Genomic DNA, 14973 nt, shown 5'->3' with positions numbered 1-14973 from the left:
GGATTTTGGCCCACTCCTCCATACAGACCTTCTCCAGATCCTTCAGGTTTCGGGGCTGTCGCTGGGCAATACGGACTTTCAGCTCCCTCCAAAGATTTTCTGTTGGGTTCAGGTTTGGAGACTGGGTAGGCCACTCCAGGACCTTGAGATGCTTCTTACGGAGCCACTCCTTAGTTGCCCTGGCTGTGTGTTTCGGGTCATTGTCATGCTGGAAGACCCAGCCACGACCCATCTTCAATGCTCTTACTGAGGGAAGGAGGTTGTTGGCCAAGATCTCGCGATACATGGCCCCATCCATCCTCCCCTCAATACGGTGCAGTCGTCCTGTCCCCTTTGCAGAAAAGCATCCCCAAAGAATGATGTTTCCACCTCCATGCTTCACGGTTGGGATGGTGTTCTTGGGGTTGTACTCATCCTTCTTCTTCCTCCAAACACGGCGAGTGGAGTTTAGACCAAAACCTCTATTTTTGTCTCATCAGACCACATGACCTTCTCCCATTCCTCCTCTGGATCATCCAGATGGTCATTGGCAAACTTCAGACGGGCTTGGACATGCGCTGGCTTGAGCAGGGGGACCTTGCGTGCGCTGCAGGATTTTAATCCATGACGGCATAGTGTGTTACTAATGGTTTTCTTTGAGACTGTGGTCCCAGCTCTCTTCAGGTCATTGACCAGGTCCTGCCGTGTAGTTCTGGGCTGATCCCTCAGCTTCCTCATGATCATTGATGTCCCACGAGATCTTGCATGGAGCCCCAGACCGAGGGTGATTGACCGTCATCTTGAACTTCTTCCATTTTCTAATAATTGCGCCAACAGTTGTTGCCTTCTCACCAAGCTGCTTGCCTATTGTCCTGTAGCCCATCCCAGCCTTGTGCAGGTCTACATTTTTATCCCTGATGTCCTTACACAGCTCTCTGGTCTTGGCCATTGTGGAGAGGTTGGAGTCTGTTTGATTGAGTGTGTGGACAGGTGTCTTTTATACAGGTAACGAGTTCAAACAGGTGCAGTTAATACAGGTAATGAGTGGAGAACAGGAGGGCTTCTTAAAGAAAAACTAACAGGTCTGTGAGAGCCGGAATTCTTACTGGTTGGTAGGTGATCAAATACTTATGTCATGCAATAAAAGGCAAATTAATTACTTAAAAATCATACAATGTGATTTTCTGGATTTTGGTTTTAGATTCTGTCTCTCACAGTTGAAGTGTACCTATGATAAAAATTACAGACCTCTACATGCTTTGTAAGTAGGAAAACCTGCAAAATCGGCAGTGTATCAAATACTTGTTCTCCCCACTGTACACATAGACTTGGAATGGAACACTGGTCACTTTAATGTTTACATACTGCCTTACTCATTTCATATGTATTTACTGTATTCTAGTCAATGCCACTCTGACATTGCTCATCCAAATATTTATATATTTCTTAATTCCATTCTTTTACTTTAGATTTGTGTGTGTTGTTGTGAATTGTTAGATATTACTGCACTATTGGAGCTAGGAACACAAGCATTTCGCTACACCCGCAATAACATCTGCTAAATATGTATATGTGACCAATAAAATTTGATTTGATTTTGATCTAATATCAGGCGTTTATTTTACCCCTGCGACGTGCTGGCAGGCTACGTTAGGTTACTGCAGTACCACAGATAGGAACACACCCACATGTAAACAAATGGTGACGTACAATATTTTAATCAGTCCAGGGAGGTTCATAGTGGACAGAAGTGAGGGAGAGGCTGAAAGCTGTGGCTAGCGATCAATCGTTGATAAACAAACAATCAAACTTTACTCGGTGTGGGAGGAGGGGAAACTACCAGGCAGTTGGAAGGAGGCAGTAGTGGTACCAATCCGGAAGCCAGGGAAGGACCCAACAAGGCCAACAAGCTATCGGCCAATAGCTTTAACATCGCATGCATGTAAGATTATGGAACGTATGATTACGGAGAGGCTAACTTACTTCCTGGAGAGTAGGGGGCTAGTATCGCCACATCAGACTGGGTTCAGGAAGGGAAGGGGAACTATGGACCCAGTGCTCTGCTTAGGAGCAGAGGTCAAGAAAGGTGAACAAGGTGAACAAGGAGACTGTTGTAGCTGTCTTTTTTGATGTGGAGAAGGCGTATGATATGATGTGGAAGGAGGGGTTGTTAATCAAGCTTGATATTATGGGGATAGGAGGAAGAATGTACAACTGGACAAAGGATTTCCTGTTTAAAAGGTCTATCCAGGTGAGGGTGGGAAAGTCACTATCAAGCAGCTACCTGGTGGATAATGGTACACCATAGCGTGATTAGTCCTCTATTGTTCTCAATCATGATCAATGATGTTTACTCAGTTACAGACAGATATTGGGAGGTCGTTATTTGCAGATGATGGGGCCTCATGGAAGAGGGGAATAAATGTGCCATACATAATCAGGAAGGTACAGGAAGCAATTGAGGAGGTAGAGCGGTGGGCATTAATGTGGGGATTCAGGTTCTCTGTAGAGAAAACTCAGTGGTGCTAAATGTGATGCGCTCTCTGACGGGGAAGGAGTGGGGGGCTGGGCGTTCCTCATTGAGGACCATGTACAGTGGGGAGAACAAGTATTTGATACACTGCCGATTTTGCAGGTTTTCCTACTTACAAAGCATGTAGAGGTCTGTAATTTTTATCATAGGTACACTTCAACTGTGAGAGACGGAATCTAAAACAAAAATCCAGAAAATCACATTGTATGATTTTTAAGTAATTAATTTGCATTTTATTGCATGACATAAGTATTTGATCACCTACCAACCAGTAAGAATTCCGGCTCTCACAGACCTGTTAGTTTTTCTTTAAGAAGCCCTCCTGTTCTCCACTCATTACCTGTATTAACTGCACCTGTTTGAACTCGTTACCTGTATAAAAGACACCTGTCCACACACTCAATCAAACAGACTCCAACCTCTCCACAATGGCCAAGACCAGAGAGCTGTGTAAGGACATCAGGGATAAATTGTAGACCTGTACAAGGCTGGGATGGGCTACAGGACAATAGGCAAGCAGCTTGGTGAGAAGCCAACAACTGTTGGCACAATTATTAGAAAATGGAAGAAGTTCAAGATGACGGTCAATCACCCTCGGTCTGGGGCTCCATGCAAGATCTCACCTCGTGGGGCATCAATGATCATGAGGAATGTGAGGGATCAGCCCAGAACTACACGGCAGGACCTGGTCAATGACCTGAAGAGAGCTGGGACCACAGTCTCAAAGAAAACCATTAGTAACACACTACGCCGTCATGGATTAAAATCCTGCAGCGCACGCAAGGTCCCCCTGCTCAAGCCAGCGCATGTCCAGGCCCGTCTGAAGTTTGCCAATGACCATCTGGATGATCCAGAGGAGGAATGGGAGAAGGTCATGTGGTCTGATGAGACAAAAATAGAGCTTTTTGCTCTAAACTCCACTCGCCGTGTTTGGAGGAATAGAAGGATGAGTACAACCCCAAGAACACCATCCCAACCGTGAAGCATGGAGGTGGAAACATCATTCTTTGGGGATGCTTTTCTGCAAAGGGGACAGGACGACTGCACCGTATTGAGGGGAGGATGGATGGGGCCATGTATCGCGAGATCTTGGCCAACAACCTCCTTCCCTCAGTAAGAGCATTGAAGATGGGTCGTGGCTGGGTCTTCCAGCATGACAACGACCCGAAACACACAGCCAGGGCAACTAAGGAGTGGCTCCGTAAGAAGCATCTCAAGGTCCTGGAGTGGCCTAGCCAGTCTCCAGACCTGAACCCAATAGAAAATCTTTGGAGGGAGCTGAAAGTCCGTATTGCCCAGCGACAGCCCCGAAACCTGAAGGATCTGGAGAAGGTCTGTATGGAGGATTGGGCCAAAATCCCTGCTGCAGTGTGTGCAAACCTGGTCAAGAACTACAGGAAACGTATGATCTCTGTAATTGCAAACAAAGGTTTCTGTAGCAAATATTAAGTTCTGGTTTTCTGATGTATCAAATACTTATGTCATGCAATAAAATGCAAATTAATTACTTAAAAATCATACAATGTGATTTTCTGGATTTTTGTTTTAGATTCCGTATCTCACAGTTGAAGTGTACCTATGATAAAAATTACAGACCTCTACATGCTTTGTAAGTAGGAAAACCTGCAAAATCGGCAGTGTATCAAATACTTGTTCTCCCCACTGTATGTTGCATTGATCCGATCTCTAATAGACTATGGCAGTATAGCGTATGGTTCGGCAGCCCGGACCTCATTGGAAAGGCTAAATGTCATACAGGGGCAAGCACTCAGAATATGTAGTGGGGCGTTTCGGACCTCCCCAGTGGCTGCACTACAGGTGGAGATGGGGAATATGCCATTGCAGATTAGGATACAGTAGCTGGCAATGAATTATTGGGTCAACCTACAGGGACATGGGGTGTCTAATCGTGCGAAAGGTATTTTACAGGAATGCTGGGAACATGAGCGAAGACAGAACACAAGCTTTGACTGGGTGGGTAATACCCAGGCGAAGGAGATGGGACTGTATTGAAGGGAGTTTAGTCCAACGGTAGCTATTCCTGTAAATCCACCATGACTACTCCCGCCTCCAGTAGTTCATCTAGAAGCGTTGGAGAGACTACAGAAAGACAGGGTGTTGATCCATCTGATTTGTTTAAGAGAAGTCTGGATACTGTGTATCAGGATTTTATGGCCATTTACACAGATGGTTCAAAAGATCCAATGACAGGACGTTCTGGGTCAGCATTTGTAGTGCAGGAATGTGGGTGGCAGCCAGGAAATGTGTTACAGATCATCTTGCTGTATATACGGCGGAGCTGATGGCCATACTGTTGGCCCTGCAGTGGGTGGAGGAAGTCAAGCCAGACAGAGTAGTTATTTGCTCTGATTCATGTGCAGTGTTAATGAGTCTCCAGTCCTTTAGGTCACGTAGCAGACAAGACCTGCTTTATGAGGTGCTACAAACCCATGGCAGGATTAAACCGATAAGATTTACTTGGGTCCCAGCCCATGTGGGGGTGGAGGGGAACGAGGCAGTTGATGTACTGGCTAAACAAGCACTTAGAAGTGGGGATGTTGATGTTGTAGTTTCAATGAGCATGGCAGAGACAAAAATCCTGATATGGACAGTGATGGTGCAGAGATGGCAGGAGCAGTGGAATAGAGATACTAAGGGCGGGCAAGGCTATTTTTAGGGACAGAAGAGACAAGGCAATTTTTACAAGATTAAGGGTGGAACACAGCAAGTTCAATAAATTCTTAAATGTGAAAGAGAGAGGCTGGAATCTAGTATGAGGGAGAATGGGATACAGGAAATTCGTTTCAAGAGTATATTAAGTAGAACGTCATTAGATATAGTCTAAAATATTTTGATATCTTTTTTAAGGACAACCGGGCTGGCAGGTAGGATTTTGTTTCTCCCCGACACTCCAGTACGTGGCGTGGCGGTACTGCACCATAACGTTGGATGCCAACCGCCGATAAACCCCACCGAAGAAGACAGGACAAGAAACATCGGACAGAGCAGGTCGTAATAATCGTGATTTTTGAATGGTGTAAATGAATAATGGTAGCTGTCTAATTTGAAAGACAAACTGATAACTGGCAAGTTTGTTGGATAGGAAAGTTGGTAGACATTGGCAGTGACACAAGCTAACAGGATTTGGCGACTGGCAGTGACAAGCAAACAGGCTTTGGCGTCAGAGGCAACCGTTAGCGTCTAAGCTAACCAGTCTGCTAGCTATGAGCTATCTTGAAGACAAAACCATGCTCAGTTGATAACCACCATAGATTGTTATCTAGCTAGCCAGAGTAGAGACACGATCAAAGCTATCGTTAACACGAAATATATGTTTTTGTCAACTGTTAGCAAGATCATTGACGTTGGCCAGGTAACGTTAGCTTTCGTTGTCCTAGTGAGTCCCAGCCAATGGCCATTGTTAAATTGACTAAGGCAAGTCACTGAATAATTAATTCATTGGGGCAAAATGAACTCCGACGAGGTAGCAGCTCCAAAACCTGTCACCGATGATGATGGCATGTCATGGTGGTATCGATGGCTCTGCAAAATCGCTGGGGTCCTGGGCGGAGTATGTAAGTAAAAGCTAACCATCCATTTTCTTATCTACTGTGGTTGCACCTGCTTACTGTATACACGACCGTCCGGTTCTAATCGGTCCTGGCGCACCCGGCTTCCACGTCTACAGTCTCTAAATGTTCATAATGGGGTCTATGCCTTTCATGACAGTGACAGATCATGAAGCATGTTAAACGTTTTTCTCATGACCTATTCCTGGCATACTAGCCTATTCACAAAGAAGCATTTAGATAGTTTATTTATTTAACATGGACAAAAACCGAATAAAATAAAGTTGTATTTGTCACATGCGTAGACCTTACCGCGAAATGCATACTTACAAGTCCTTAACCAACAATGCAGTTCAATAAGTAGTCATTTACTAAATAAACAAAAGTAAAACATGAAAAAGAAAAAAAGTAACACAATAAAATAACAATAATGATGCTATATACAAGGGGTACTGGTACCGAGTCAATGTGCGGGGGTACAGGTTAGTCGAAGTAATTTGTACGGTAGGGGTAAAGTGACTATGCATAGATAATAAACAGTGAGTAGCAGAAGTGTTAAAACAAAGGGGGGTCAATGTAAATAGTCCGGGTGGCCATTTGATTAATTGTTCAGCAGTCTTATGGCTTGGGGGTAGAAGCCTTTTGGACCTAGACTTGGCGCTCCAGTACCGCTTGCCGTGTGGTTGTAGAGAGAACAATTTATATATAGATCCTGAACGGCAGGAAGCTTGGCCACATTGATGTACTGGGCTGTATGCACCAACCTCTGTAGTGCCTTAAGGTCGGATGCCAAGCAGTTGCCATACCAGGCAGTGATACGAGTATTGCTGATACACACACAGAATTGTGAGTATTGTGCTGTTGGATAATGAGGCTATATTCCCTTTAGGAAGCTCTGTTGATGTGCTTTCTTTGAAATATTACAGTGTTTAGTCAAGGCCTTCAGTCTCCTCACTGAGCCCCTCTGTCTGCCCAGACAAAGCACTGGAACACCACTTTACCCCCACATCTCTCTGTACAGCGCTAAACCCATTGGTCACATGTTCCGCGGCAGGTAGCCTAGCGGTTAAGAGCGTTGAGCCAGTAACCGGCAAGGTGGAAAAAATATGCATTTCTGCCCAAGGCAGCTAACCCCCGACAACTGCTCCTCGGGGGCTGATGATGTCGATTAAGGCAGCCCCCTGCACCTCTCTGATTCAGAGGGGTCGGGTTAAATGCATTCAGTTGTGCAACTGACTAGGTATCCCCTTTTCCCTTGTCCCCTCACTGCACCAGGAGGCTGGGAATGGGCACAATCATAGGCTGTCTGCTTGCCTGACTGGCACACATCATCTAAGTCATATCTATTCAGTGATAGCTTCTATTTTATCATGTTTGCTAGAGTATATCTTCCCTCAGGGACTCCGTGTGAGACCAGGGGGAGAAGACTGCCCTTCTTATTAAAGCCACGGAAGTTCAAGGCTGACTGCAGGCATTGTTAGCAGAAACAGGATCCCCCATTTTATAGTGAATGGAAAAATAGCAATCTTCATGCTCAGGTTTCGTGTAAATAAATAGAAAATTCAATCAAGGTACCAATAATTGCTTCACTTCCTGGAGTAGCTCAAACTGCACATGTTATGTCTCCATGAGACGCCATCATAACCGACATCATTTGGTTTCAATGCGCCATTGAATTTTCACATAGGAATGTATGGTGACACATGATCAATGGCTTTGTCCATCCATATATACAGTCATTGTGTGAGACAGACAGAGTTGATGTTTGTGCTTACGTTGCACTTCCCCAGCATTAGGCCTATTGCAGCCCTGCCCTCCCTTCCCACCTATCCCTTTCCTGCCTTGCTGTGGCTGTGATACCGGAGTATTGGCCGCTGTATCACATTCCCATGCAGGACCGTTGCATAGTCAATGGGCTCTGTATTATTCAGCATGCTGTATAATCAGAGTGCAGGATAGGTCCTATATGCTTCCTCTGATTGTAGCTGCTGCAGAGTTACTGCATGTATGTGTGTCTTGTGTGTGGGTGTCTGTGGTTGTATGGCATGAGTGTGCTAGCTAGCTGAATGGTCTTGTCTGGTACTGTGGGATTTTGAAAAATAATTCAGTGACATAACTTTTCATTTAATCACACTAGTATAAGATCTCCATCAAGAGCCTCCGGAGTGGCGCAGCGGTCTAAGGCACTGCATCGCAGTGCTTAAGGCGTTCACTACAGACCCGGGTTTGTTCCCGGGCTGTGTCACAGCTGGCCGCAACCGGGAGACCCATGAGGCGGCGCACAATTGGCCAAGCGTCATGAGGGTTTGGTCGGCATGTCCTTGTCTCATCGCGCTCTAGCGACTCCTTGTGGCGGGCCGGTCGCATGCACATTTGTGCGGCTGGCTTCCGGGTTAAGCGAGCAGTGTGTCAAAAAGCAGTGCGGCTTAGCAGGGTCGTGTTTCGGGGGACGCATGGCTCTCGATCTTCGTCTCTCCCGAGTCCGTACGGGAGTTGCAGAATGGGACAGGACTGTAACTACCAATTGGATTTCACAAAATTGGGGAGAAAAAGGGAGTCAATAATTTTTTTTATTCCATCAATCAGTCACTAGTAGTGTAAGGTTTCTCTCCTGATAGAAATCCTGAGCCGTGTTTTCAAGATTTTTTTATGCTGCAGTATGTAACTTTTTGGGTGACCTGACCAAATTCACATAGAAATAGGAGTTATAGATATGCCATTCTCATTGAAAGCATGTCTAAGAAGTGGTAGATCTGTTTTAAGTGCGCTATTTCTATGCTTCATGTCTTTTATTTTCGGTTTTGTACACCAGTTTCAAACAGCTGAAAATACAATATTGTCGGTTATGGAATATATTTCGCAGCGGTTTAGATGGTACAATGATTCTCTACACTTTACTTGCTTGTTTTGTCACAAACTGAAATTAGGCAAACTATTAGAATTTTAGCAACCAGGAAATGGCTTGAGCTATTTATGCATACTGCATCTTTCAATGGTTTCAAACCCCACAAGTTAATAATTTTGCCAAAATCAAAGTTGGGTACAAAAGACAAGATGAGCTACTGTAGTGGGCTGTGTGAATTAAATTACTTAAGTCTGTACCAGCTTGTGTGTGTACACAGTACAATGGATATAATACGAGTAAGTAGCCCATCTGTTCATTGTCTGAGTCCCTAATCATGCTCACAGTGTGGCCACTGGACTGGTAGCACCCAGCAGAGCTAACCAGGCAGTGCATAGTAGGGGCCTTGTAGGATCTTAGCAGGGGGCCTGTAAACTCTGATTAATACCATCATCTGCCTCCTATTTGTCTCAAATATAGCTCTCTGAGAAGAGAAGAGCTGAGCCTCTTGTGTTGGTTTCCCTGGTATCAAAACCACGCTTGTTTAAATGACAAATTCAGGCCCTTGTGGTTTCTAGTTAAGCTTTATTTGATTTGAGTTTGTATGAATAAGGTTTCCAGTCAGAGTAATACCACTCTTTCTCATCTGTCTAACTTGGAACAAAGCCTCCTTTTATTATAGTCTGTTGGTATTCATGGTATCCCTATTTGTGCCTGTATGTACTCGATCTGGTTGCATAATGAGAAATGTAACATTGCATGTAATATCATTTTCTCTCCCACTGAAGCATGTGCCGTCTCAGGAGTGTGGATGTGTGTCACTGTCAACCCCTTAAACATCGCAGCTGGAGTATGGATGGTGTAAGTTTCAGTTTTCCACAATATGATCCTTATATGCCTACATACAGTAGTGTGTGTGCCTTTGTGCGTTTGCTCGTGTGTGTGTGTAAAGATATTCACCCAGCGCTGTGTTAATGTCCTCCTCCTGTTTCAAGGTTGAATGCCTTTGTGTTGTTCCTGTGTGAAGTCCCATTCTGCTGCCAGTTCATTGAGTTTGCGAATGCAGTGGCGGCTAGAGCTGACAAATTCAAGCCATGGCAGAAAGCCTTCTTCTACTGTGGGTAAGAACTGGGCTGAGACCTGCTGGCTTCACAGGTCTCACCTGTCCATTTGTCTAGGCCTAGACTTTAAATTAACCTTTAACCAGTTGATAAACCCACTACGGGTTTAATGTGATCCAGTGTTTTCCAGACTCCTTCCTCGGGACCCTTAAGGGGTGCATGTCAGATGTGTAGTGCTAGGGTAAGAACCAAAAGGTGCACCCCTTGTGGTCCCAATGACCGAGTTTGGGAAACACTGATGCAATAAATCAATCCCCGTTTCTCTTATTTTTAGGATGGCACTTTTCCCTATATCACAGTTGGAAAAACACACTTCATTTTCTCTGTAATCAATCCCTGTTTCTCTTATTTCCAGGATGGCACTGTTTCCCATATTCCTGAGCTTCTCCATCACCACGTTGTTTGGGAATGCCATTGCCTTCGCTACAGGTGTCCTCTATGGTCTCGCCTCCCTGGGCAAAAAGTACGACTTTCCTATTTATACTTTTAGTGATACGATTTTGGTTTGAATGTACTGTGTGTGTACATAGTGTATGTGTTTTAGATGTCATTTGTTTCTTTCTCGCACTTTCTCCCCTTTCAGTTCAAATTTCTTAATTCAACTTTTATTAATCAGTAACAAGATTCCTTAAATGTAAAATAATGTAACGTCTTGTAACAGGAGAACTGCTTTGTTCATACTCCTTATAACCTTGAGTGACAAAAAAGTAACCCTGTGAATCTCTCATTCAACATTATATTTAACATCTCCCTGTTCTCTTTGGAAAATCTGACCATAATTCCATCCTCCTGATTCCTACTTACAAGCAAAAACTAAAGCAGGAAGTACCAGTGACTCGCTCAATAAGGAAGTGCTCAGATGACGCTGTTTTGCTAGCACAGACTGGAATATGTTTTGGAATTCATCCAATAGCATTGAGGAGTACACCACCTCACTGGCTTTATCAATAAGTGCATCGACGACTTCGTCCCCATAGTGACCGTACATGCATATCCCAACCAGAAGCCATGGATTACAGGCAACATCCACACTGAACTAAAGGCTAGAGCTGCCACTTTCAAGGAGCGGGACACTAATCTGTACGCTTATAAGAAATCCCGCTATGCTCTCAGACGAACCATCAGTCAAAGCGTCAATACAGGATTAACATTAAGTCCTACTACACCGGCTCTGACGCTTGTTGGATGTGGCAGGGCTTGCAAAATATTACGGACTACAAAAGGAAATCAAGCTGCCCAGTGACGTGAGCCTACCAGACTGGCTAAATGCCTTTTATTCTCACTTCGAGGAGAGCAACACTGAAGCATGCATGAGAGCACCAGCTGTTCCGGACAACTGTGATCACGCTCTCCGTAGCCAATGTGAGAAAGACCTTTAAACAGGTCAACATTAACAAGGCCACGGGGCCAGATGGATTACCAGGACGTGTACTCAGAGCATACACGGACCAACTGACAAGTGTCTTCACTGACATTTACAACCTCTCCCTGACCGAGTCTGTAATACCTACATGTTTCAAGCAGACCATCATAGTCCCTGTGCCCAATAAAGCGAAGGTAACCTGCCTAAATGACTACCGCCGCGTAGCACTCATGTCGGTAGCCATGAAGTGCTTTGAAAGGCTGGTCATGGCTCACAACACCATCATCCCGGAAAGCCTAGACCCACTCCAATTCGCATACCGACCCAACAGATCCACAGATGACGCAATCACACTCTACACTGTCCTTTCCCATCTAGACAAAAGGAACACCTATGTGAGAATGCTGTTCATTGACTACAGCTCAGCATTCAACACCATAGTGCTCTCAAAGCTCATCGCTAAGGACCCTGGGACTAAACACCTCCCTCTTCAACTGGATCCTGGACTTCCTGACGGGCCGCACCCCAGGTGTTAAGGGTAGGCAACAACACATCTACCATGCTGATCCTCAACACAGGGCCCCCTCAGGGGTGGGTGCTTAGTCCCCTCCTGTACTCCCTGTTCACCCACAACTGCGTGGCCAAGCACGACTCCAACACCACCATTAGGTTTGCTGATGACACAACGGGAGTAGGCCTGATTACCAACAACGATGAAGACAGCCTATAGGGAGGAGGTCAGAGACCTGGAAGTGGTGCCAGGACATCAACCTCTCCCTCAACGTGAGCAAGACACAGGAGATGATTGTGGACTAGAGGAAAAGGAGGGCCGAACACGCCCATTCACATCGACAGAGCGGGTCGAGAGTTAAGTTCCACAGCACCAACAAACTATCATGGTCCAAACACACCAAGAAAGATGTGAAGAGGACACGACAATGCCGTTTCCCCCTCAAGAAGCTGAAGATTTTACATGGGTCCCCAGATCCTCAAAAAGTTATACAGCTGCACCATTGAGAGCATCCTGACCGGTTGCATCGCCTGGTATGGCAACTGCTCGGCATCCGACCGGAAGGCGCTACAGAAGGTAGTGTGTACAGCCCAGTACATCACTGGGGCCAAACTTCCTGCCATCCAGGACCTATATACTAGGCGGTGTCAGAGGAACGCCTCAAAAAATCAGCAAAGACTCCAAACACTGAAGTCATAGACTGTTCTCTCTGCTACCGCACGGCAAGCGGTACCGGAGCGCCAAGTGTAGATCCAAAAGGCTCCTTAACAGCTTCTACCCCCAAGCCATAAGACTGCTGAACAATTAATCAAATGGCCACCCGGACTATTTACATTGACACCCCCCCCTCTTTGTTTTTACACTGCTGTTACTCGCTGTTTATTATCTATGCATAGTCACTTTACACCTACCTACATGTACATATTACCTCGACTAACCTGTACCCCTGCACATTGATTCAGTACCAGTACCCCCTGTATATAGCCTCATTGTTATTTTAAATGTTTAACTTTTAGTTTATTTAGTAAATATTTTCTTAACTGCATTGTTGGTTAAGGGCTTGTAAGTAAGCATTTCATGGTAAGGTCTACACCTGTTGTATTCAGCGCATGTGACAAATAAGATCATGCTTTCTTCCCTGCTTCTCTCTCTCCTCCCTCTTTCAGGGGCGATGCGGTGAGTTACGCCAGGCTGAATCACGAGAAACAGGGGGATGAGGAGAAGATGACCGGGACGACTGACGGGTCAATATAGTGAGATGGCTATCCCATCATCCCTTTATCTGTTCCCACAGAGGAGGAACACTATCCTTAACCAAGGGACAATGATGTCATCCCTGCTCCTCTCCTTTCCTCCCTCTCAGTTACTGAGTTTATTTATTTACCTAAATGGCTGCATCTTTGATGTCTTACTTGGTGTAATTTTTCCATATATATTTAATGTTGTTTGGTCCTTAGTGTGAATTTTCTTTTCCATGACATTTATTGTAAAGGTTTAGCTGCTGTGTTGTTGTTTTCCTGGTTACTGGGGTTACCCTTTTTTGGCAAGTAGGAAAAGTTATGTACCCTCTTAGCCAATCCGCCTTTCAAGAAACCTGGGCGATAGTGAATGTGAAAAGCTTTGTTTTTGTGAAGTCATTTCCCCAAATCATGTTACTCTCACTGTGCCGCCGGAAATTCATCCATTGAGAGTTATCCCAAACGTATATCCGTTCCATCCAGTAAACCCAAAGATGACAAGTCCTCTTTTTGTTTTATATCCGTTACTTGCGATATACAATGGATGCTTAGGTTTAATGTACCTAAAGAGGACCTCGGACACGGAACTATGATGTAACCGTGAATCCTAACAGCTTTCAGTGCATGTTCTAAGAAGAGCTACTTTCTCAGCGTTCTTAAAAATGTGCTTCTAATCAAACAGCTGCATGTTGCGTGTGTCTTGAGAAAATCAGATTTAAGAATGGGAGTTGAATAGCTATGCTGCTTTAGCACCTCTTAACCTTTCAAATGCTTTTGGCGTTCTCTTCTAGAACCTGATTGATCTATGCCACCTCAGAATGTTTTCGACCCTACATACAGTAGTGTCATCTGCCCCATGGAAGCATGCTTTAAAGGACTGATGAGGGAATGTGTCTTGATTCAGGGACTATTTAGTGTTTAACACACAGAGCCATGATTTGCCTTTGTCCCTCAGTCAGGTGAAATATACAAAGTTATGTCCAACCTTTGATCACAGGTACTAATGTGTTGTTCAGCAACATGCTACTGTTGGGATTATTTCTCACGTTAGCTCTGGATTGGAAATAACTTAAGTTACTCGTTGAAATGGTCACCCACAACCAGTTCTCAGGTAGGCCTATTTTGTTTCCTAGATACAGTATACCGGATAACTAGCTAACATGCTATTGCAGGTCACTTTAACTAATGCAAAAGGTACTATCCACATGAACCAGCTTTTGTAAAAAAAAAAAGAATGAAACACTGCAGGAACACCAGCGATAATCTATCACTAAGGCATATGATATAAAATGCTATTTAGGCGCAAGATAAGCATGTTAGCAGCTGTCTAATGTAGCTTCACTGTTATCTTCCCTGACACGGAAAGCAACTGGGGAAGAGCTAGAAATTGGGTTGACTGCATGTTTCATGCATTAAACCAGATGTCTCTATTGCCCATATACAGGAGGGACACTAATCCTTAGTTTATCATCATCTCTAGGCACAGAAGTCCTTCATGGCTACACAAGTGTTATGGGCTCAAAGGGAAGCGGTAATCTTAAACGTTAACAGGTTGCCCGTGCAGTAGAAATGATAACTGACCTGTAGTTTGCTGTAAGGAGTGTGTGCATATGCTTCTGTGTATTGTTGAATTTGGTTTGTTGCTTATTTATGTCATGATGAACTGGAACTTCAAAAGGAGGCCACAAACTCAGTTGCTTAATTATATGGTATTGTTCTCTCCCCATCTGACAAAAAAAATAAAAACATTCTGCCTTTTAAACGATGCCCGTCTTTTCCCAGTTATTACATGATCCACGCACATAAGTGTAAAAACA

The 14973-nt window shown here is 44.6% G+C and overlaps 1 protein-coding gene across 1 annotated transcript; it reads left to right on the top strand.

The window, feature by feature from the left end:
* The first annotated feature begins 5400 nt into the window (after positions 1–5400).
* On the top strand, positions 5401–14921 carry LOC139552070 (calcium channel flower homolog). Its single transcript, XM_071363467.1, has 5 exons — positions 5401–6087; positions 9712–9784; positions 9919–10044; positions 10400–10507; positions 13085–14921. Exons 1-5 carry the CDS (start codon positions 5982–5984, stop codon positions 13170–13172), a joined length of 501 nt encoding a protein of 166 aa, XP_071219568.1. The 5' UTR covers positions 5401–5981; the 3' UTR covers positions 13173–14921.
* The last annotated feature ends 52 nt before the right edge of the window (positions 14922–14973 follow it).

This window comes from Salvelinus alpinus, chromosome 24, assembly GCF_045679555.1.
Source record: "Salvelinus alpinus chromosome 24, SLU_Salpinus.1, whole genome shotgun sequence".
NCBI lineage: Eukaryota > Metazoa > Chordata > Actinopteri > Salmoniformes > Salmonidae > Salvelinus > Salvelinus alpinus.
The sequence above is the reverse complement of the archived record's forward strand: the minus strand, read 5'-3'. Positions and strand labels throughout refer to the sequence as shown.

What these genes read in the sequence shown, in the direction of transcription:
- LOC139552070 (XM_071363467.1), top strand. Translation starts at nt 5,982, where the DNA reads ATGAACTCCGACGAGGTAGCAGCTCCAAAACCTGTCACCGATGATGAT. An exon ending in TGGGGTCCTGGGCGGAGTAT is followed by an intron (nt 6,088 to 9,711) that starts GTAAGTAAAAGC and finishes CTCCCACTGAAG; the next exon opens with CATGTGCCGTCTCAGGAGTG. An exon ending in AAAGCCTTCTTCTACTGTGG is followed by an intron (nt 10,045 to 10,399) that starts GTAAGAACTGGG and finishes TCTTATTTCCAG; the next exon opens with GATGGCACTGTTTCCCATAT.